Source organism: Dermacentor andersoni, chromosome 10 (assembly GCF_023375885.2).
Source record: "Dermacentor andersoni chromosome 10, qqDerAnde1_hic_scaffold, whole genome shotgun sequence".
Lineage (NCBI taxonomy): Eukaryota > Metazoa > Arthropoda > Arachnida > Ixodida > Ixodidae > Dermacentor > Dermacentor andersoni.
In genome coordinates, this window is record NC_092823.1 from 139,033,878 (window position 1) to 139,058,820 (window position 24,943).

General features: G+C 42.0%; 1 protein-coding gene and 1 long non-coding RNA gene across 4 annotated transcripts in view; one reads left to right on the forward strand and one right to left on the reverse strand.

Moving 5' to 3' along the window:
- Positions 1–14,411: 14,411 nt before the first annotated feature.
- On the reverse strand, positions 14,412–17,716 carry LOC129380350 (uncharacterized). Of its 2 annotated transcripts, none has more exons than XR_011890533.1 (2): positions 17,648–17,716; positions 14,412–14,577 (listed from the first exon to the last, which is right to left on the reverse strand). It is a non-coding gene; the product is annotated as an uncharacterized lncRNA (long non-coding RNA). The 2 variants fall into 2 exon arrangements; XR_008608342.2 differs by having other exon boundaries at positions 14,412–14,592; positions 17,648–17,708.
- A 1,337-nt stretch (positions 17,717–19,053) lies between these two features.
- LOC126545210 (isobutyryl-CoA dehydrogenase, mitochondrial-like) overlaps positions 19,054–24,943 on the forward strand; it is a 149,719-nt gene continuing 143,829 nt past the window's right edge. For both annotated transcript variants that reach the window (XM_050192971.3, XM_055078301.2), the window contains exon 1: positions 19,054–19,245. In XM_050192971.3, the coding sequence (XP_050048928.1) occupies positions 19,137–19,245 (109 nt within the window). In that variant the 5' untranslated portion in view covers positions 19,054–19,136. The remainder of the gene's footprint in view (positions 19,246–24,943) is intronic.

Here is a 24,943-nt window from a genome sequence, read left to right on the forward strand (position 1 = left end):
AATCTCATGGGTGGCGGCAATGGAAAAGAAACCTGCCATGAGTAACTACTTAAGAGGAAAAAACGAAATCAGGAAAGAAACCATTTATGATAACTCAAAGGGAAGCTCATTACTTTTCGAAGCGAGATCGGGATGCCTTAGAACACGCACCTATAAAGCGAGATATAAGAAGGAAGAAGAAGCATGTGCTTGCTGCGGTAAAGCTAGGGAAACGACGGAGCATATTTTATTAGAATGTGAAGACCTCTACCCAGCGGTCGATTTAGGCACCACTGGCCTCCTTGAAGCCCTTGGGTTCAGCGGGAGCAGTGGTAAAGCAAACAGGTCTGCAATAGACATTAGTAAGAGGCGATTGGAGGATTGGTGGAAGAAAAGTAGGGAAACGACAAAAGACGGAGACGTACAAAAGCACAATTCGCAATAGGGGATCAGAAAGTTTGGACGCGGTAGTTCATAGTGTCTTTTCTTTTTTTCATTGGTTAACCTAGGTAGGATATTAGGCAGCATAGTAGCAAGAGCTTGGTGGCGCAACCCACCGCCCCGTTCCAAAGGGGACGCTCATAACATCCATCCATCCATCCATCCATCCATCCATCCATTTATCCGTCCGCTCCATAGAGTTTCTCACTATAAAAGGTAATGTAGTGAGAAACTCTATGGTCCGCTCCGCTACGGTAAACGTGAAAATCGTCCACCGCTCCGCTGTGGCTTAGCGGGGCAGCTCAGAGCGGAGCGTACCGTAAAGACGCTCAACTAAAACACTCTAGTGCTTCCGTCTTCCGTTCTGTCTGTGCGGAATGGTGCGGACTTCGCGTGTGCTCGTGCTTGTGGAGAAGTGATGGTGGCTGTTTGATGTGGTTAAATGTGAGCTTGTGGCGAAGTGATCGAGTGTGGCCGTTGTAGTTCTGCCCATGTAGTGTTTAGCGGACTTCAGCTGTGACCGTGACTGATTGTGTTGTCCAATAGCTTCGTGGAAAGTAACGTGGTTTGTGTGGATGTCGTCGCAGCGTTTGCCAGTTCATCGGTGGCGCCTGTGCGAGTGATTGATGACGTTGCCCAGTAGCTTTGTGGAAGTTGATGTACCTTGTGTGGATTTCGTCGCCACTTATGACAGTGCCTTAATTATAGGTGGTCACGCTGCCTTTAGAAGCGCGTACAAGCGCGAGAAACTTCACTTGTTTTTGTATAAACAACGTGGACGTCTCGAAATGTTAACTAGAAAATCAACCAGCAGCAAGTCAAGTCTGCGTTTCGTGGCTTTGCGAGCTTATGCTCGTGCGAGCAGCAGAATGACAAACGGTCCGTTACATAAAGTTAGTTCTATAAATTCAGCTTTGCTGCAATACAGTCATGTTATGCGGTGAAGCATGCATGATGTATTGCGGTGAAGTTTATAAAAAAAGTAAACAGGGGCCACTGCGTTACTGTGGCGATTTTCTTGTTTTATGGTCGTGGCCATGCGCTTTTAAAAGGCGTGAACAAGGAAGAATCACGTTCGAAGCGCATGGCACAAACACTGCCGATGCTTCACTTGAAAAAAAAAAAAGAGGAAACGAATGGGAGTGGGTGATGTCAAAAAGAAAGCCTTGACTTGTATGATCAAAGCAGTTCCAAGAATATTCAATCATATTCCAAGTTCCTGCCTTATCTATCATTGTCCAAAGTAAATGCATATATTGTGCATCAGCCTTAGCACCAATTCTGATGTACTTAAATGATGTAAATTTAATAACGTGGCAAATATATAATTTGTGTTGTATGGTATTGTGCTGTTTATAAGCTGCTGCTTTCACGTGGTAGTGCGTACATTGGCTGGAAGAGTTCATGCATCCTACTTATAGAACATAACTCCTCGAAAGGTGAACCACCTGTCAAGCCGTTGTCGTTCTTGCATTGTGCACCAGATTTCACAAACATGTGGATAGTTATGAAACACAAAGAGTAGCTGAGCCTTAACATATCAAGATGCATGCACAGGAGTGCGGGAGTAAACCGTCTATCTCTGTAGTTCAGGTTGAATGTGCATACTTTAGTAACATGTAACACATGTTGGGTGTCTGGTTTCTTTCATTGTTAGCTTACTTTGTGTTCTTCCCCCATTTATAGGTTTTGGTTTGTGTTGTGTATGTATATAATTGCTTCCTGGGTGACTTTCTTTTGCTAATAAATTTAGAGAAGGCAACATTCTTCATTTTGTGCATCAGACAGTGAGTGAGCATGCTTCAAAGGATGTTGTATTTTGTTGCCATAAACAACAAAAAGGCATAAGCATATAGACTGCCTGCTGGAGGTATTATTTATAGCATTAAGGATATTATCATGCTGATAACTCTGTGCATAATAATTATAAAGACTACATGGTGTATGACATGTCTTCTTGCCACAACAAAATCTTGTCAGTTGCATATCACGGGACGGACACCATGGATCTTGGCGAGCCATTCCCACCTGTGGTCTTGACCTCCTGCCACTGAGCAGACTGGTCCGAGAGACAAAACATGCAACTTTTATCTGATGAAATGTAGTGTATGTTGCACAAAATTAGGAGACCGTGCCAGGTGTTATTGTTGACACAGATACATATCTGTGAGCCTCATAAACTAACGTCAAAAGAAAGAGAGTAATACCCATGAAATACACTCTTGGTAGGACGGCAAGACCAGTCTTTTGCAGAGTTAAATAACAACCATGCGGCAATGTCATGATATCAAGCTGAACAATTATTTACTTCAAGAATAGTTTTCTTCATGCAACATTGCACTGATAGTCTTGAAATAAAATACCCTTTGCTAGCAAGGCCTTCCAAATCAGCATGACACGATGACATATTTTGGGAAGCAAGAAAGAAAATGGAGCCGGTTAACTATGGAAGATGTGAATGCAACTCTGCAAAAGTTTGAAAAATGAACCAAATGGGATAGTTTAAAAGTAAGTGGTTTAGAGACAAAAGGCTGTTTTATTTCGTGCCAGAAAAGCAAGCAGAAGTTGAAAACGCTTTCCACAAACATACCTTCAAGGTATGTGTATGTGGTGGTAGACGAGCTTTTTAGATATAAGTGTTGGGAACCTAGATGGAGGTGAGGGAGGTGAGGGTGGAGAGATGTACGAGGTCAAAGATTAATTCCTTTAGTCAGAAATTGGTCAGTGATGCCTGGCTTCTCTTGTTCCCTGGATGGTGAATGCAAAGTATATATATATCATTGTGCCCAATCAAGCGTACAATCATTGCATTCTACCTGTGCTAACATATGGGGCAGAAACTTGGAGCTTTCTTGGACACAAAGAAGGGCATTTTGTTATGTTGGGAGGCACTTTCCTGGAGGGAAGTGTGTTGGCCACTGACAGTAATTTTAATGAAATTTATGCCAATCTAGCTAACATTAAATGTTAAGCTGTCGTGAAGTTGAATCAGTTTGGGTTGCCAACGGTCTCAAATGATGTTAAGGTGGGAAAAGGTCTTCTTTTATGCGGTTTTTTTCAGTGCAAAACATACAAGCTAGGGAATCAATTTCAGGACCATTGTGTCAGAATATAAATCATGCCTTCGTGTTGTTTCATAATTTCTACAGACACACCTTGGCAAGCTGAGAATCAAGGACCGATTCCTTGCTCCCAGCTCTCCGAGTGTTGTATACTTTCTGCAGGAGCATAATATTGGGAAACGCACAGGCTTTAATATAGATGTAGAAGATCTATACTATTCTTTGCTGCAGGTATGTCTCCTGCAGGTTGTTAAGGGCTGCATACACGATCAAACAGATTAGCTGGAACTTGCTGAAAGGTGTAAAATTCTGGTTGCATGTTTTCTGGAGCTTCTTGATTTCTATTTAAAGTCAATTTCGGTCTGGTGGGAAGGTAAAATATTTGTCCAGAATGGTGGCATCTGCATAGGTTCCTGTGTTGCACCAGTGCTCAGTAATATTTCTTTAAGTTACGTTGAGCAGCAAATTAATCAAAACCTGAGTGGGCTTGCTCTTAACATTTTCAGATACGTGGATGATTATTTGATTTTCATGGGCAAACGGTAACTTTTGCAGAGCTGTCACCGAAATACTGAAGCTATTTAGAGAACAAGAGCAAGGTTTCAACTTCACTTTAGAAGTTCCAGAAAATTTGCTGCAACTTCTTATATCAGGCTTATTTTTATGAAGGATCACGTATGCTGGTGATATCAGTCGAGAACTTCTAACTCTCTTCCTGATTATAGGTCTAGCTATTCAAAAATTATTATGTATTGCCACTCACGCAATTAGAGGTGCCCTACCCAAGAGCTATCCTCACCTTATGCTTGAAAGTGTAAGGAACCTGGTGGCAAGGCTTGATGAGGCAGGTTATGCAGTTTCAGTGGTTTCTTTATCTTGCAACAAGTTAATTAAGGACCTCCAAGTGCAACCAGGGTGGAAGAAGCTTAAGGAGCAAGAGCGTAACAAAGTTGCCATTATCTACTCTATCCATTGTCGCACAGGTTGAAAAAGGTGGCTTCTAAGCTCCAGGTCCGGATTAGGTTTTCATGCAAAAATAAGCTGAAGGGAATATGTGAAGCAATAAACAAGCGCATTCTTCACAAGGGGTGTCTGAACAGGGGGTCTGCAAAGTGAAACATAGCATGCAGTTTGTCTCTTGCACACAAAATGTTTATTCGATTCCTTTTTCTTGCAGCCTACAAGATAGTATATCAGTCAGACTGGAAGATGCTTGAACATTCGACTAAGATGTAACCATAGTTCTTTGAAGGGTTTTTGCACATTCACACCTTTCTGTGCATTGTTGCAACTGTGGGTGTCATCCAGTTTTTGAAAGTACTAGTCTGCTGTTCAGACACTATGAAAAGCTCTCACATGAATTAATTGAGGCTTATCACATTAGGAAGAAAGGCTGACTATGTGTTAGCCAGCCATTCATCCCACCGCAAGATAGTGAGGTTGCCTTGTTACATCTTGAGTAAAGCCACTGAGTTGCATTGTGCCATAGTAATTGTTTTTTTACGTTGATTAATCAGCCGTGAAATGTGTGTTGCCATCAAAACATGCGCATTCTGTGATATGAAGGTTGTTTTGATATGTATCCGCATATGCTGGGGGGACGGGTGTTGGTCACGTGATGTGTGTTACATATTGGTTGTTTTCTTCCAATAAACTTCATTTGTCAGTGCTGTATCCTGTCCCGTTCCGTTACTTTTGGCAGCGTCTGTCGTGCAGTAGCTACCATGAAGCTTCACCAACTTGCCCAATTTTCCATCTTAGTGAGCTTAGGGAAGATAACCAAATGGAGCATTAGAGTTACGGAATAGGTGCCATGGAATATACATATATGTGTGAGTGTGTTCTGAGGCTGCCTTTGACAGGAATAGTAAAGATTGGTTTTGCATGTTGGCACCTGTACCTTGAGGTCGTGGTTCATTTTCAATGAGATACAAGGAGGTAATAAAGACGTGTTTCAATTGAGAATTTGTAAATTAAACGGGTAAGTTTTCTTGTTGACAAGCCTGGCCAATCAAGGCAAGTTTTAATTGTTGATGTGCTTGCGGTACAAAAATAAGCAGCTACAATAAAATGTACAGGTTGGTTTTGTATGGCTTCAACTAAATATGAGAGTAGTGTTTTTTGTAGGTATATCCCGGATTAATGAAGCAAACTCTAGTTTTTGATCTTGCAAACATTATACAGTATAAGTTTAGTGGAAGCAGAAGTCCAAGAAAGCTTGCAGCACAAAACACCAAGTGTTCATTTATTAGCATTAGCCATAATTGACAGTATTTTCCTTGAAAGGTTATTAGTAATATGAATACCTATGTGCAAGGTGTTTAGTGTTTAATTTTGTAGGTAAATGTGTTAAAAGGACTAGCTATAATGTGAAAATCTCTTAATTTTACCTTTACTGATGTTAGGTTTTTAACTAGTGATGACACTCCGAAGAGACATTAGTCTGTTCGAACTGAAGCGGACCTGCCAGGTTTTGGTTGTTTTATGACAAAACACACAGTCATCAACAGAAAGTTTAATTTTATACGTTAAGTTCTTTGGGAGATCTAAAATAAGAAAAATCAAGGGCCTAAACACAGCATTGTGGCATGCCAGAAGTGACAAAAACAGATTTGTGAATTGGAGTTGTTAACATACAAATTGTGCTTGGTCATGAAGAAAGCATTCAGTGAATTTTAGTAATTGCATGTGGATCAATATGAAGTTTGCTTATTCAGGAGAAGGAGGCAGTGGCACAAAGTAGCAGAATTTAAAACACTAATGGCACCCATTCAACGCAAGAACCAAGTTCAAGAGAGGAGATCAAGTTAGTGAACATAACAATAGTTGTGTTTTGCATGAAAGAGAAGGTCTTATGGCAACAATGTTGACGTTTGTTGTAGAAGTTTTGTGACACAATTTAGGATTATTGTGTGCGATTTAAATAAGTTATGTGGCAGGGAGGCTTGGCGATCGAGGCCAGCAATCGTTCTGCCCAAGTGTCTCACAATATTACTGCGGTAGATCATCACATGCATTCTGTTCTAGAAGCTTAAAAGGGACTGCTAATCTGTGTAATGTATCTGTTGAATGCCAACAACAGTATGATGCTGATGGGGTGACAATGATGGCGTGATCGACAATGGGATGACAATTCTAGAGTCATCACGATTGAGGCATAATGACTGTGGGATGACGAGTGCATGCATGGCAATGACTGCATATCTGCTGCACAGCATGAAGGTGGCAGCATCCGACGGCGTGATATTACAACTAATTTGAAATGACAATGCAATGATGATGACAGATTGAAGGCTGTGAACAACGATGCATCTGCTTGGCAACTAAAGAAAAACATCTGAGGACTGCTAAGCATGTCTTATCTGAGTTGCGATTGCGAAAGCATTAATGCCCAATTAAATGCCACTGAGCAGTCCTTCGAGCTTTGCGCTGCGAGTAATGTACCCTAGAGCTGCATTGTGCCCGAGCCAGCAAACAGCAGCAGCCTGCGGTGCCAATGCCGCATGCCACCGACGTCCAGCACGACCAGGGAGCAGCAGTGGCCACCAAGGCCGGCAGGCAAGCACAGCAGCTAAGCCCATAGGGGGGGAGGGGAGAGATAGGGACCGGGCGCCGGCTTGCAAGAGCAAGGATGACGTGGCGTTGTGGCAATGCCCCCTCCCCTCACGCAACACCTGGCGCACGACGGCAGATGTACCCTTTCACCAGCTCTGCTCCGTCGAGGTGCAGTCACAGCCAGTTCCGCTGTTCTGATACCTTTCTTTTTTATTAATGGTCATGAATATCTCGAAGTCTTTTTTGTTGTTCCTATTGTTGCATTTATGGTCATGAATATGTTGAAATTCTTTTTTGTTGTTGTTTGTATTGCATGTATGGGTAAATTTTTTTTTGTCTGTTAGTGTCAATTTCATTTAGTTGATTTAGTTTTTCTGCATTTGCTCCTTGCAATTGTATAATTTCCTTCGTTAGATTTATTGTAACTCCTAAACTTGTTTTGGATTTTCCAGTACTTACTTTCTTCCATGTTTTCTTATTGTGTGATTTTATTTGTAGTTGTCCTCATTGCTTTAGAAAACACATATTTATAAATAACAGGAGGTCCCAATACAGGCTTTGACTATGGGGCCTCCTGCTGTATATTATTCTTTTGTATAAGCTGTAATCTATAATGAATAAATCAATTTAAATTTCTATGGGATTTGAGGTGCCATTTCGCTGAGAGGACAAATGCCGGCTTTCTTGCTCAATGGGCCATTTTATGCTATTGCATAAATAATCGCTACAGAATAACAACGACAACTTGGGTATGTTAAGCTCGCATTTGCGCTTCATCTGCACGGGCCGCCCAACCTGTGTACTTTTGGTACTGGAGCCAAATCTGTACCATGCAAGACCTGCAAAGATCACGCGATAGGCAAAAAAACGCTGCACTTTAAACATGCACCCAGAGAGTGCCCCAATATTGCAACCAGCCGATCCGCGCATATCAAAGCGTCCGCACGGCCGCGTTTGCCACGTGGCTGTGCTATGTGAGCGTGCGGCTGATAGTAACAATTGAGTAATCGAAAGACTGCTTCCAAATGCATTTACTAACCAATTTGAGTCCGCAGCACTTTTATGTGCTGCTTTGAATAACTGCGTGTGATACCGCAGTTCGCGCAGATTTTTTCTTGCCCAATGCATGTGGCGCATACTTGAGCAGCAGCGCTCGGCGTGTTTTGACTAAAACAATGTCATTTCACTTTTGCTCACCACTTGTGGCGGCTGTAGCTGCTTATAGTTTACAGAACTTTGGTTATGAAGTACAGTAAGTCTAGCTAATAAATTTTAGTGGGATGTGAGGTTTTATTTTGTTAAATCGAGAACTTCGTCAAATTGCAACCACTTCATTAGATCATGCAACTTGCCATAAAATTTAAGCAAGAGCCAAGAATGTCATTTTTGCCTGCGTTCCCACTCACTGTAGCAGTTGAGCATGTACTCCGCCTTAACGGGAGAAATGATAAAAGATTCTTAAAAGCTATACGACAGTGATACTAAAATAACCAGAACTCAATTAGACCTACTATACCCACATTCTTCTTTTTAATTATGGCAAATCAGGCAAGATGCTAGTTCATTCTAGGTTTTCAGTGCTCAAGAATGCGACAGTGAAAGTATTGAATGGCATGTAGTGTAGTGCAACGAAAACAAGGACACAAGAAGAAACAGAACACAGACATAATTAGCGCTTGTGTCTGTGCTTCGTTTCTTCTTGTGTTCTTGTTTTTGCTGCACTACACTACATGCCATTCCATGATGATCAACAAACAGGCCCACATTGCCACCCTTGTAGAGAACAGGAAATTTCATTATATATAGAGTTTTGAATGTGCATACCTTGTTGTGTAGCTCCTTGAGTCATGGCTTCCACATTGCTCGTGGGTGCAAATTCTTTTTGCCTATTCTGTACATTATAGCGGCAAGGAAAGAACCAAAAAAACTGAACTCGGATCAATTGATGCTGCTTATCCAATGTTACTCCAGTTCACTCAATCAGACTGCAGAGTGCTGCTACACATGACAGCTTTACTAAAGGGACCATGCAAAGACAATTTTCAACACATGTTCAATGTTTTGTTCTGTCAGCAGTGAAGTAGTTCTTCTTTTAATCCGCCTTATGCCTGCACCTAGTAATAACTTGTTCATGTGGTTTGGGCTGGTGATGTAAACCTTTTTAAGAACAATGTAGCATTATGCTGATTGCATATCAAGTCAAAACTTTATTACTCTGTATTAACAAGAACTCACTAAACAATGCAGAAAGGATATTCCTGCTATCTCTGCATCCTTTCAAGGGTGTCTCCAACTCTGAGGTAGTAAAATTTTTTTTACTTCTACACATTTATTGACAGTGTACCATAATTCATGTACAAAGGGACTGTGTACATATTGAGTGAGATTGCAACATTTCAGTCATGTAATATCGCCAGCATTTAGCTGCAGCAATAATGATAAAGTGCTCATCAACAAGTTCGACAACTAATCATTCATATAAAAAATTACAGTATGTGGTTTGAGTGAAGCATTTTCGTGCTCTATTTAACCAAGAACAATTAAGTTATTGCATGATGCTCTTTTGCAAATATCAGTGCATTATTTGTGTGCAAAAAAAAAAAGAGACTTCGTTACCAATTATAAGCAGCAGACAGCTATATTACCATATTCTGGATATGCACTTAGTTGTGCAGATTTACTTTCTATCTGCCAGTTGACAACTGCTATATTAAAGCAACATTGGCCTAAGTTTAAAGGGAAACACAGTATGAGAAAGATATAGTACTTTATGCCTTTCACACCGGAATATATATGTACCGTTTTGCCTGCACCATTGGCAGATTCAAGTGGAGGGCCCTGGAAGTTTGTCTCTTCCCCCGAGACATGCTGGCTCTAATTCTGACTCGTATGACTCTGTATCTGTTGCGTAGAAAATCTCTCTCACCCAGTTTCCCTCCCGTTCTCCTTTTGGAGGAGATGCTATCTCTTGATGCTATCCTTGTTCCACTCTTGGCCCACATCAATTCATAAACGAGGCATGTAAGGCCACAGTTCCTTATGCAATGCAGCTCTGACATCATGCATACTATACAGAATTGTACATGAGCCTGAGCCTATGCTTAACTAACTCGTCTCGTAACTCGTAACAGGAAACGACTGACGTCGTTTCCTGTTGCATGACAGTTATCTCTGCTGTATTGTTGCTGCGCTCTCTCAAGTATGTATACCAATAAATTATCTTAGTCAATTTCTTCTTGAACATTCAGTCCAATCTTTGCCAACTTAAGTGTGTGTTGGATGTTAAGTTTTTAAGACCTGTCATCACAATCTGCCTCCACTTCGTCCACCTTAGCATCCTCAATTCAGTCACTTTTCCATACTGACTTCTAGATGATTTTATTAAAATTGTTTAGGTTCCATACAGTATTGCTGGTCATGTATTGTCTTATAAGTTTATTAGACAGAAAAAGTATTTCAACTTGACTGGGACCTGTGTAACATAAATACCATCAAGCATCTTTTCAGTTTTTCCAAACTATGTCAATTCTGCTGATTCTGTGGGCTGCCCAATTTTTCCATGTTGGCGTTTTCAGTTATCATTGAACCAAGGTATCCGTCTTCTCTATGGTTTACCCACGAGGCTTCCCTTTCATCTACTCTGACAAATTGGCATGTGGCTACCAGATGTGGGCAGCTTACCTCACAACACATGCACGTGCTCAGCTACTTTTGCCTAACCTTTGTGCTAGATGTCAATCAGCATGGGCAAAGCAGCGAGAATGGGGAAGTATGAAATTAAGGCAGAGGTGTGAGCATTAAGGGAAGTCATACTTATGAGGTGAGTACATGTGAAGCAAAGTATTCAGAAATGTTGGGAATTCGCAGTTCCTGTTTATTGGTCTATTAAACTCTCCCTAGCTGTTTCAGTTACTTCATCATGTGTTGCAATTTTTAGTTGCAATATGTTTTTCTTAAGTGCTACCACACCTACTGCTAGACGTTTGAGAACCTATATTTCTTATTCACTTGGTTCATCCATACCTACAAGCAGCAGTCTTGTCACTTTACATCAGCTATTGAATGCGATGCCCAGATATGTTCTCAGTCTACTTCAGTGGGAGTCACTAACACAGTGAATGATCATGAATCATGTGTGTTCTTAGAAAGTGCCTAGATGTTATGCAGCTGTAAGTTAAGGTAAGCGATGCTTTGGAAAGCATGTTACATGGCTTACATGAGAATTATTTTATGCCAGAAAGCACACAATTATTTGTGCTTATTTCTGGTGTTCTTCTTCCTTAGTTCAGCACATATATATGAAGCAAGAGATGCTGGCTTGTTCTTTCTTTGCATTAGCAAATTGCATTAATCATATAATAACACACTTTACATAATTGAGCATACTAAAAGTGACTTGGCGAGCAAAATATGTACTTGTCTCTTTGAATATCCCAACTTAATGTTTTATTGTGTACAGTTTGGACGTGATGCTTGAGAAGCACTACATCTGCTACAAACATATGAGGTATATTTACTTAACGCAGCAGGCAGAATCTAAGGTGTTGCAGACTGGTACTTGCCACACAATGCAAATCTAATCATGCCTCAGGATTTTGTTTTTTTGATTCGCTTGGTTTGCCACAGGGCATAACTTCTGTATGCTTCAGGATTGTAGAGGTGGATGCCGAGTACATACAAGGGGGGGGGGGGGGGGGGCTTTGGCATGAACACTGGTAAAGGAAGCATTATTTGTAGGGGTGGATGAATATTTGAACTTTTGAATATGAATCGAATATTACATGCTAATATTCAGATTCTTAAATATTTACTATTTGGCATTTTTGATTACGCCAAACTAGCCAAATATATTTCAATAACCAGAAGTTTTTAAGTTGTTACTATCATCTTTCCGCTATCAAATTATCACAAATTATCACAAGTGAAGCAACATAAGTTTTCCAAGCAATGCAGAAACAAAAAGGGTTATGCAAGCTTTGTTTTTGGTTTCATTGTGGAAGGCTACATGACAACCCCTCATTTTTGCTTGTCTATCATTTAAATTTATTGTCAGTCTAGTCTGGTAAATTTTTTTATAACCAGTGATTTTTTTCATGCAATGTGTCCTTTTACATGTCATTACAGCAAACATGTTCTTCAGCAGCGTTTGTTTTCCATTTTCACTACTTCTGATTTTTTTTCGTCAACCATTTATTTAGGACTTTTTTATAGCTAGTCATACAGCAGCTGTTCATTCTTAGAAATCTTGTTTGCCACCAGGCTCTAAAGATTCTGAGAGGCTGTCTGTGCAGTTTTTGAATGACCAACAGTAAACTTGTGTTTAAAGATAATCCTAATCATCCTTGATAGCTGTCTTTTTTTTTTTTTACTTGTCGATACAAGCATGGTGCTTAATTCCAAGATAAAGATGCCTAGTGTAACTATATGCATCGGTGTTCGACTGTTCGATACCTACTATTCCTATTAGAAAAATGTGATATTTGCCAATCTCCAATTATTTGCACTGAAATAGTGAAGAGTTATGGCAGTCTGTCTGGTCTGGGCAAAAGAGGCACTATAAGTGGTTTAAAATTGGACGCCAACCACAAAAATGAAAAATAAGAGCTGGTTCAACTGGAGCTTTGTTCACAATCGTTGTGAACAAGGCTCTCATGTGGAAGCCGAAACATCTCATTTTTTTTTCGTTTGCATCCAATCTTCATCTGCTTATTATTATTTTAATTCATCTAGCCCTAAAGAGGTGGCAATATAGTTGGAGTACTATTCCTTGCAGTTTGTTTCCATTGTCAATTTTTTTAAAAGTAACCATGCACCACACAAGTACAACTCAAAACATTTTCATTCTTTCAAGGACGTCACAACTAGTGGAAGGTATTCTGCGCTAAGATAATTATTTTGAGAGCTCCAGTAAATGTGTAGTCCTCATAAACTGTACCTAAATAATTTTGGCCTAAGCGGTTATACATTAACCATGTGGGCTTCATCAACTTCTGACATCACTTGGTCTTGGCAAACTTGTGAGCTGACAAGTTTGAGCATGCAGCCACTTGCCTCCATGTTTGTGTTTATGAAGGCTTGCCCTTTGGTGCTACTCTGGATCCACCCCCATTTCCTGTGATTACCACTGCGGGCTTCAAGGCACACACCCTCAGGAAAACTTTTCATGCACAAACCTGGTTCTTTCACAATTTTACTAAGACAGACATTGAAAGCAAGGATGGCATAGCAGGCATGTTGGTTACAGAAGTACTCTATTAAATAGCTTTGTAAGTATTCACCTAGTGGACATGTCCATATCGTCTTCTGCTGAAGTGCTAATTAGCTGGGGGAGCCTGTCTCCTTCTCATCCATACCACAGCCCAGTCAATCAGAACTTCAGCAGCAGATGAAATGGACATTTCCACTAGGTGAACACGGAATACACCCCCTGTGCTCTGTCCTATCTTTCTGCCCTTCTCCGTGTATTTTACTCAGTGAACTACTGGTTCAGCATGTTGGTCACCTTAATCAATCTTCCAATAGCTCAGCACTTAAAAGGTATACAATACAAATAAGGCACTGTAAACCCAAGCAGTTAGGTTGGCGATTGCCGCTGTTATGCACCATACAGGCTCAAGCGATGGGTTCACCGTAGCTTTCCAAGTTAACTTTACTGAACTTTGAATCTAGAGAAGGCAGAATATAAAAACAGACTAGCATTTTTCTAATGTGCTTCACCCCCTCTTCTTTCTTGTGTTACTACAATCAGTATATTCAATCTAAATGAAGTAAAAAGAAAAGGAAATTGTGACACTAATTTCAGTTCACTGTCTCCTTTTTAAAGGTATGGCAAGATTTTTTAATTGCATTACGAGTTGTTACTTATGTTTTGATCTTAATGTTAATTTCTCATGCTCCAAATAGGGCTACAACTGTTCCCTCATACACAGCTATCAAGGCCTTATGGCAACTGTAGAAGCTCTCTGAACTGAGTAAATGCTATGCATTGTATAATTTCTTAATGGATTTTCAGGGCTGCCTTTAACATCTATAGTTTATCGTTAAAGCCAGCATTTCTCTTGTGACCACCTTTGAAGAGCTTGTGGAAATGTATGCCTAACATGAAAGATGGGTGCTTTGTAGTGCTAGTATGCTCTGTCTACCGTTTTATGCGAAAATTGCTGACATACAAGTCTGACAAACACCGCATCAAGCATTGGTGTTTGCTATTTTGCCTTCTGTTTCAATTTCACTGCATCTATACATTTTACCAGTGCACCAGTAGGGTTCAAGGCTGTTCTTTAAAATGCTCATGGGCACTTATCATGATCAGTTCCCCATATAAATGGTTTTGCAGAAGAGAATACAGAAACACAAGCATAATTAGACGAGGAATGTGGGTAGGAACACTTTATTTCCAGCACACATTTTTTTTGATGAACTGCTGTTATACTGCTAAAATCTACGCATTTAATAAAAGTACACTGCTCTGCTTCATTACTCCATGCTAAGTGCAAGTATCCTGTACCAGGAAGTAGAACCAAGACATTGGATGTTCAGTCTGTGAAAATAAAAACTAGTTTGAAACATTTACTTGTAAAAACTAAAGCAGACTCGGGAAACAAACACAGCACAGGAACAAATCCAATGAATCGGAATTACCTTTCAGAGCATACATATAGTTTCTATGGCACAGTGAAGAAACCTTATTCCTCCGGCTTTTTTTGTGAGTGAGAAAATATGAAAGTGCATGTGTTCTCCCCATTTTGTGTATCTGTCTCCTCTTCACATGCAAAAAAGATGTCTCAATGTGCCCAACTGTCTTTGCATATCCATTTCTCTGCTCTCATACCATGATACCTACAGTTAAAGGCTGTAGTAATGCTTAGCTTGAATGAACCAACACCAGCTACATGCACTGTGCTGTTGAACAAGGCATTGTAAGTTAGGTTCGCGCACGGCACATTCATGCTATAAACATTTTATCTTGATTGTAGGCGAGATAAATAAAAAGAAGGTATGTAAATAAGTATGTTCCCTAATAAGCTATGCAGAAGTGCTCTCCCATTTGGACAGAAGCCGAGCACAACTGCAGTGAACAAGAAGACAACTTATACAGCATTTAAAATATAGGATCTAAATGTGCTACAAATTTTTCTGAATTCATGGTCGAAAATCTATGTGTTAAAGGCGACACATATTTAAACAGGCCTCTGCTCGGACTGGTGATGCTATGTGTCGCCTAGTTTGCTAAAATATGCCCTCCCACTGGTCTCCCAAGCTAAGGCTGCTGTCCAGTTGCAAGTGCAAATCACTCAATTATGCTTAGGGCACACTTAAGCAAAAGGCAGCCAAGATTACTGTGCCACTGAGGTATATTTCCTGACATCTGATTTCTTTTCAGAAAACTACCTTTCTAAAAAAAAAAGAAGCTTCACAACAAGATACTCCAACCTTTCTTGAGAAAAGCCATCACACTGGTCTTTGAACACTAATTACGCAGTGGCTCTCTGTGATGTAATGTTCTGTACGTCAGCACCTTACAAAGCACAGGAAAATTTAATGATGGCAGCATGACAGGTACACAACAAAGCAAAGGGATAAAACATCACACAGGCTGCCATCAGTGTTCATGTCTCCATTTCAATGTGGATGTTTTTAGCAGTGAATACATGGTCTCATTAGACTATGTGTCATAATATCAGAAAAACAAAGGGCAGGGGTCTTTACATTCTAAACTGACAAATGTGCTTTATTACGTTTCACCACAATACAGGATGTGTTTTGCAGTGAACGGTCACGTAAGGTTTTGGCTATGTATGGCGGGCGTGTCTTGCAGTGAGGCCCCTTCTATATTGCGGTAAAGCGTATTGATAGTGAGAAGAGCTAACCTGGCATGTATGGCTTTAGCCAACGAAAGTTCTCAAGACATCATCCTGCCGTGAAAATCTGCTTTGTTGAGACAAGAACATTAGGTTCGTTGCTGACTGAAACCCTACATTCCAGATTCACGTAAATCCTTCCCAATATCGCTATGCTTCACAGCAACATATTTGTGTGTTGTGGTGATAATGGTGGTCGAACAGGCTGGTGCAAATGTTTCGACAGGGGAGCTTGCTTTCATAAGGGCAACTGCTTCCCTTGGCAGTTTTCATATATGTGAATCACCCCCACTCCCAACAGGGGAGATCATCATGTCATTCTGCGGGAGAGAATAGTACAGATCCTTTAAGTCAATGGAAAAAGCGACAAGGTTCCTGTCTTGACAGTCTTTAAAGAATTCCACCACTTGTTCAGACTTAGTTACCAAAAATGGGTCGTTGATTGGCAAGAGCTTTAAGTGCCTTTGTGAGAACGTCTCTACATGTTTCTGCCAAGTAGTATTCTCTGACACTATCACTCGGAGGGGACATTCCGGCTTGTGCGTTTTTGCTGAGAAAAACAATTCAAGGTCCCCCTTTGTGCTTTTTTCGATAAACTAGCCCGCCAACGTGTTTTAACCAAGTTATGCAGTTCCACGCGTGCGAGTGAGTTCCCCGCATGCGGTGGTCTCCCAGTGACATACAAAATGACACTGATTGACTGTGTTCTAAATGGGCGAAGGCACTATGGTGCAAAAGCGTCCTTTCGATTTCGAAAACTGCGCTCGGCTAAAGAGAACACCTTGACTTGCACATGACCAAAGCAGTTGGACAGGAAACTACGAAATTATGTAACTATTATGGAAGAAATCAACAGTTCAGAAAAAAATAACCGTGCAAACATTGACTTACGAGGTCGACAAACCAACGGTTCAAAGCGTCAGAGCCACGCCCGAAATAGCTCTGAAGGCCGGCCAGTACACTTATTAGACGCCTCGGCGCGCGTAATGTAACAGGCGACGGCGGGTGTGCCCGTACGTCATTAAGGAACACATATTGTATATGTTCCGTGACTGTGGCCGTTCTTTTGACATGCTTCATTGCAATACTGTTGGATGTGCTTCACCGCGTAACACAAATCTACTGCAACTTCAGGACGCCGATTTATTCAACCTATCTTGCGAGGAACGTCACTTTATCACGCTTCACACCACTTGACCACACTTACTGCATTAATTTCGTTTGTTCTTTTTCGTTCGTTGTTTGTTTTCTTATCATAGTGAACGACCCTATAGCACGCAGTAGCAGAGCTGATGCCGCGTCTTCACTGTGTCAGGAAAGGTAAGTGTGTATGCAGCAGGTACGGCGGTACTGGCTCTTTTGTCTTATTTTGTCATTTGCCTTATTAAAAGATAGCAGGTGATGATTAAATGAGCTGCAGCAAAGCTGTAAGAAAGCAGTAATAATGCTGTTCGACCATCCCAGAAAAAAGCATATAACACGATCTGACGAAACAGCTCGTCATACCAGTGTTTTCTTACGTTCACGTTCTTCCGCGCATCCTTTCCTGAACCAGACTACTGAATTGTTCTGTGCACGCACCGACGATCCTGACGGAGGCAATACCGCTTTCATGAGCAGCTCTATATGGGACGCCACGGCCCATTCAACAGGCCGGCTGCAATTTGACGCGGCCAGGAGGCAAAATATGCGCGCAAGGTACCTAACGGTAACGCATCAAACAGCTCACAGCCCCAAGCTATTACTCACGCTGTAACGACCGCTTCGCAGCGCAACCGATCCCGAAAGACAGACGCCATGTAAATAGGCAGATGTGACCTCATGGGTTATAGCGGACGTGACGTCATAGGTGACCGTAGACGTTCAAGGCACCTTTCGTCTGCTGTGCCCCGGTCGCACCAGTCACTGCATTCGCAAATTGTTGAAAGTAAGAAACATTCTAACGCTGGGCATCACCATGGTAAGCGCGAACTCAAAGAGAGCTAGGTGCACATCGACTTCTATGGCTTCTGCTCTCTGACGTACAGGCAACAAAAAATGTCTAGTTACGTAGTCCATGAAACATTCATTTGTGGCAAAAATGTACATACAATGTCTGACGTCACACTGCCACCTTTCTAATCCACCGTAAATTATCATTTTTGTTGGAAACCGATGTGCGCGGCTCGTAACCAAGTGTTTCCCCGAAAAAGCGCGGAGCTCACCGAAACGTGATAACCGAACTTGTCGCTCGCCAGACGCGAAACTAGGCGAAACCGCGGAGACGTTTCGCGCGAATTTGGTTTCGCACCGACCGAGTTCGGCAGCTCCTAATGGGCTGCTTCTACAGTCCATAGTTTTCTGTTTCAGGGTTGAGAAATGACGAGGACAGTTCCTAAATTCATCTCGCTGTTGCTTCCGTAACCAGAGATCATGAAGAGTGGTTGGAGATAATTTTTGAGCGAACAGAAATCACAGAAATCAACGTTTTTCCAAGGCCGTCTGTCAGCCGCTCGAGCGTTGTACAAACTCGTCGCTAGAAAAACTTCGACGGCACTCCAAGCCTTTATACAATTCAAATAAATCTCACCGGACACAGCGACGAACACCCGATTACAAGTAACATGCAGGATCACGCTTGGCATCTGAGAAGCTTTTAAAGGTGTTTAATTTTCCCTCCTTTTTTGCTGTTTGTGTTCTGCTAGCGCGGTGGCTCCAGACGCTCACAGAAAACATGACATTTATTTTGAAGAACAAGCATTTCAAGCTGCTACTCTGCACCCTGTGTATTCACAAAGAACCAAACTTTGCGGTGTATGCGTGCGGAAGGCATCCGACCCTATTACCGTGAGCGATCGTTTAAACATTGCAACTCTGGAACCGCTATGTAGCTGCCGCTGCAAATTCGAACACCTAGCGAACCCTCGGAGTTCGCTCCACAAAAGTTCGCCCAGACGTGGCTAGATCGGCACTGAAAGCAGGCCGTAAGAGCACATACTCGCAATTAAGTAGACCAGGTGCCTCCAGAACAACTTGTGAAAATAGTCCCAAACCGTATGAACGTGCGCTTTTGAAAATACAGAATTTTGGAGGGTGCGGCGTCGTCAGTTTTCTCGTTCTCCAATAGATGGCAGCACCATCGCCCCAAGTTCCTATAAAAGTCGTGCGCGGTTTCTCGCCCGGGCATCGCTCAAAATTCGAGAACGAAAGCTATCGGGACTCCGCATTTATTCTGGTCACCAGGCTTGCCAGAGGACTGATGGGGATTGTTAGCAAGGCACTTATCAGGCGGCAATTTTCTGCGTTGCTCCGGGCGCAATTTGCATCCCATAAATGCACGACCCGCAAAGCGTCTACTGCTCTCGATGGTACGTACATTGTCGACCACCGACTTCCCGTTTCATCGCTATGCATAACTGACACTCAATGTGCGTGTTCCTCGATAGCGGCCTGCTGTAAGATGCGCGTCAAACTTACATAATGTATGGTACATGTATCTTTATTGAGAGAACTAACCTAATTCTGTGATATCCGTGACAGTAACCTAATTCTGTGATATCCGTGACAGTTTATATATATATATATATATATATATATATATATATATATATATATATATATATATATTATAATTGTTGTTAAGCGAACTTACGTGCATGTACGTGAAAACTGTTATTACAATGCTTTCGAATGAGCGCCACAACTTGGAAAAAGAAAAGAATACGATTTTTTATTTCAGTTACCTAGTGCATGAATCAATCGAACATCACATATGTCCAGTTTTTTCGAGAAACTCTGATGTACATATTATGTTTGTATTATAAAGTTCCCAAGTGGGCATCGTCGCTATAGCAATTATTGGCGACTCGAAATAAATAACCTTTAATTAACCTAATTATAGTAGGTGACTATAGTCTGTCAAGAAATTGGCACACAATTAACACTGCATTACGGGCCACAGAGATGCCACTGCTAATAATAGTCGCGATCATTGGTCAATTTCGCCAGACATAAGCGTGATGGAGCGTAGTGCCATGTGTGTTATTTCTGCCCAGGCCCGTTACCAGGGCGAGGGTTAGGGGGTACCGACACCTCCAGAAATTATCGCCCCAGTGATATACTTCCCAGCACGAATTACGTATATGTCATTACATTGCATGTACATGTCAGTATATGCATTACGGGTTTATATATTCACATAATCATATGTCAGCGATATATAAGTGAATAGAAATATTTCAATATGGTTGCCGTTGTCCCCGCAATATCGATCGTGAAAATAATTCCTAGTTTCTGCCGATTCCGAGCGTTGAATCCATGGTCAGCACGCGCTGATTTATTTATGTAGGCAATTGCAACCAGCCCGCCAATGCTCTTGAATTTCAGTCTTCAACGCTATGTCGATAGACAGGCATGCGGAATATGCGTGGTACGGAAATGAATTCGAGGAACGACATTCTATTTACTTCAGGGTTTTAATGAAGTTAGCTTAGAGGTATATAGTTTGCAGACAGCGCCGTGCGAAAGAGCATCCACGTCCGTAATTCCTACATCGAGCGACTCGAGACGTGCTTAAAACTCGCGTGATTCCGTTCAATTCAAACAATTCACATAATTGCTTGCCCGCTATGCTTTAGCGAATAACGCTTCATGTCTTCCTTGCTTTCACCGCCGGAAAAAAAAAAAAATCCCGCAGAAACTTCTCTGGGAGTTGTCTCAGTACGCGTAAGCAAGGGGTACAATGCATAAATTTGCTCTTCTCCACGCATCCCGGTGTTATCAATGCTATGGAACTTGATACGACCGGTATAAACGACAGCACTGCGGCAACACGAACTGCTGCGGACGGCGGCGCGAGGTGAATTAACGAAGCAGGCTAACTACTGCAGGTGGCGGCGCCAGGTGCGCCGATGACGTTCCGATCATTATGAGATGCTATAGGCTCGCCTGACCCATCCGCGTCGAACGCTCCGCGCGGACAATATCTTCTGCGGTGCAGGCGGAGCCTGCCGACTGCTGATAGCGTCGCGTGTGTTCTCGCCACTTCGCGTTGAAGAGAGAAGCGTGGCCCCATGTATGTTGAAAGCGATCTGGGAAAGGGTGCGGCGTGTGCTGATAGATTTGTGGGCGCTGCGTTCTCGCCGCCTCGTTCGCGTGGAAGCGACAGGCAGCACGAAGGTGAAGCCTCTCGCTGCTGCGGGCTCTATCTGTATTGCGTGCGTGAAAGAATGTATGCACTATTCGCTTCACTTTGCTAAGTACTTGTAGCCTCTGCCTTACGGGGCTGTGCGCCATTGCGTTTGGGGGTATGAGCCATAGATGATGACAGTTTTCGGTCGACGTTACGCCACGAAGAAATCTCGGATTCGAGCAGTACACAGCTTCGCTGTAGAAAGACACTGATCAAAATATGGCTGTAATTGATATTTTCGCCTAGAAATATACACACGTGTTTGATAACGCAAGCCGAGACTACTTTCATGCCCTTCCATTCTAAGTACCATTGAATTGACGTCTGATGATGCAGTTTGGCTTTTTGTGACATGCCTAAATTTTTGTCGCGAGTCGGCCGTTTACTACATATTGGAGGATTCTAAGTCCTGATAATACAAATAAAATTTATTTTGCTCGAAGTAGCACGACTTATTGCCGACCGACTGACTCTTGTACCGAGACAAACCAATATATACTAAAGAATAAAGAAACACCAACGGAAATTTATATAACATCACGCCATCTCACCCGTGAAGAAGATGCCGGTCGGACTCCGAAACGTCGGACTTTTAAAATAAATTTTGGTTGTAGTTTCTTCATTCTTTGAGTTCTTTTCAGCCAGATAGATCTCTGCCGAATGTTTACCTTTGAAAGCAATGTGTGAATTGCGCAATGGGGGTGTCCGCTTAACGTTGGTCATCTATTTCTCTCCCTCCCTCCCCTCTTCTTTAAAAAAATTAATGTTCGATGCAGCCGCTCTGCCCTCAGTTTTACTCGATGGAAGCAGGAGAGACTGCGGTCGCTGTACGTACCGTCGAGGGTTCGACATATACGAGGTTTTCGCGTTGGCCGCTCATGACTGAAGTCACACACGAAGTCACGACGCTCAAAAGACAACTTGGCGTCGGTGTGTGCGTATGCACAAGCTCGTCGCACTCCCTCTACCGTGTCGCAAGGGACATTCTCGTGGCGAACCATGTTCCCCGACTCTCGATATGCCACGTGACAAGGCCTGCTCTTTTCGAAAGTGCTCCGCCGATCATCTCCAGCTCCTGATTTGCGGACTCCTGATTGCACCGATACTGTTTGATTAGGAGTTCCAAATGCATGCCGATTTCCTTATCTTATTGCACCGCTCTTGCATTTAGAGATATTACTCTTCTTTGACGTTGCACGTTCTTATGTGTTGTCTCTTTGCTCTCCTCGTGGAAGGCGACTGCTATTCTCTCCTATCTTTTTCTTTTTTCTTTTATTTTACTTCCTATGCTTATGTCGACTGTCGCATTCCTGTCCTCACAAACTGGAAGCCGGCACTCTCCTAGATGATAAGCTGAGTAAACAAGTATAAATTTTCATGAAAGCAAGCATAACACGAGGTTGAGGAGTGATACCGACAAGAGACACGTGCGTACACTGCTTCCTCTGCACTGCGTGCGCTATCGTTTTCGGCCATAAACTGCCTCATGACTCCGATGAATCGGCGAAGCTTGCTGGGCTGGCGTTTTCTTCAGTCTTCGATTTGTGAGCAACGCGGTCCACTTGCTTGATGCATCTGCGTTGTTTAGTTTATGTAAGTTATGCTGCTAAAGAATGGACACGCGCAAGCCCCCCCCCCCCCCTCCCCCCCCAAGCACACACACAAACGTGCATTTGAACAAGTTGAAAAACAAATTTATTTTCGACGTTTCGATCGAGACGGCGAAAATAACTTTGGTTCTTGCTCGGGGATTTCTGCAAATAAATATACATTTGTCAGGACCTCCTATGTTTATAACTGGATATATATATATATATATATATATATATATATATATATATATATATATATATATATATTGACACGTGTACTTATCCTTATCGGGCGACCACGTTTCGCCACCTAACAAATGTAATCGCACAGCGCGGGACGCGCCTGCATGTATCCGAAGTTTCTGGAAAGTTATCGATGCTTCTACCCGGCTGTCTGTTGTCGCCGAACGTTGTGTTATCTGATTTCATCGCGTGACGCGAATGGTGTAGAACTTTGTGGAAGGTACGCGGGTCCGCACGATTAGTCTGGAACATTCGACGACTGCTGTATAAAAGCCGACGCGCTTGACTCGCTGATCAAATTTTCGACGATCGCCAACAGTGTTCGCCGCTATCGCTGTGCTATAAGCGTAGCCTGTTTTGTGGGCACAGGTTCGCCCAATAAAAGCTAGTTTTGTCGTTCACAGCATGGCTACTGTGTTATTCAACATCACCACCACGTGACAATATATATATATATATATATATATATATATATATATATATATATATATATATATATATATATATATATATATATATATCTATATAACCACAGAACTTCGACCGCGCGCTACCAAATCTTCCATTTTTCAAAACATCTCACTCTGCCAGAGCATTCATTTGTCAAAATACGTGTCACCCTTCTCCAGTTAGGCTTCTGCTGTGCTCGTGAACGGGAAGAAAGATACTCATATTTTATCCACAGATATAGAACAATCACACGCGGCATAAATGAACGCATGGAAAACCTTTCGTTTCTTCGTTCATAGGTTACAGTAATTAAGTAATAACTGAATCATCGCGTATGCAAACTGCATGAACACGTGGCCGATGCTGAAAGAATATCCACTATACTCGTCTTGGGGAGCGGACAGACCGGGCTTCACCGCAATGTTCCGGTCCACACTACTGTACCTTGTGTTTCTTTTCATTTTTATTTTGCCAATTACATATATAGTCATTCTCTCTTACTACATTGTTTCTCTTTCGCGATCTGTTCCAAGTACCCCCCGTTGTTGACACCGCTCCCTGCCTCGTCCATTCGCTCTGCATTTTTCTTTTTATTGTTATAATTATTTATTTCTGGAATGTTCTTACACATTCTTCTAATTTTGCAACGCCTTTGTTTGGTAAGAACACCACAAAATGGCTTTCACGACACCGTCTAGCTGCACGCGTACCGAATTTCTTACGCCACTCACTTCCTGAACCTATGACACTCGTCTTGGGGATCGTGTTAACGACACTGCACATTGTGAGCAACGTGGCTCCGCTAATGCGCAGTGAATACCTCCTCTGTTAACCAAGCTCTTGAGCCCCCCTTGCTCTCTAGCACACTTTCATTTTTTTACTCTATTCATTTTTATTTTTCACCTACATATATCAAGAAACTGTACCGCGAAAATTTAATGTAGCCCTTTTTCAAGGGCTACATTAAATTCTCGCGACACTGTTTGCCCGAAACTGTCGGGCAAATAAACCAAAGATAACCGCGAAGTTGTGCTTCTCATCTTTATATATAAAGGGTGACCCAGCTAACTTTAGCCAGAGTTTAAAAATATGCCTGTGCACTCTAAGACGACGCGACCAAGTGCATGTTGCTGACTATTGCATGGAATAAGTCACACTATTTCTTGCATTTTGCTTAATTGCATAAGTAGTCAAGGTTAACTAACCAACTTCTGAAGCAGCGAAATTAGGCAAAACATTCCAATTAGAAAGTTGTAGAGCGCTTTGCAAAACATCCAATTAAACAGTTTCTAACTCTCTATTTATTAGGCATTAGTGCTTTTCCGCTCACTGCAAATGCCCGCGAAAAAAAAAAAAAAAAACACGTGACATACCCGCCTGCGCACCGTGGTTTCAGCGCTCCCAAACGATCCGCGTACAAACGAGCAATAGCATTTAGCCGGGTGGACATAGCTGGGACACCCTGTATATCATGACCATATAAAGTCAACAGACAATGAAGCCAAGGAAAGCATAGGGAAAGTTAGCTGCGGTCGAAATGGAAATGTAGAAAATAATGAAGAAAAGGGAAACAAAAGTGGGAGGCAAGAT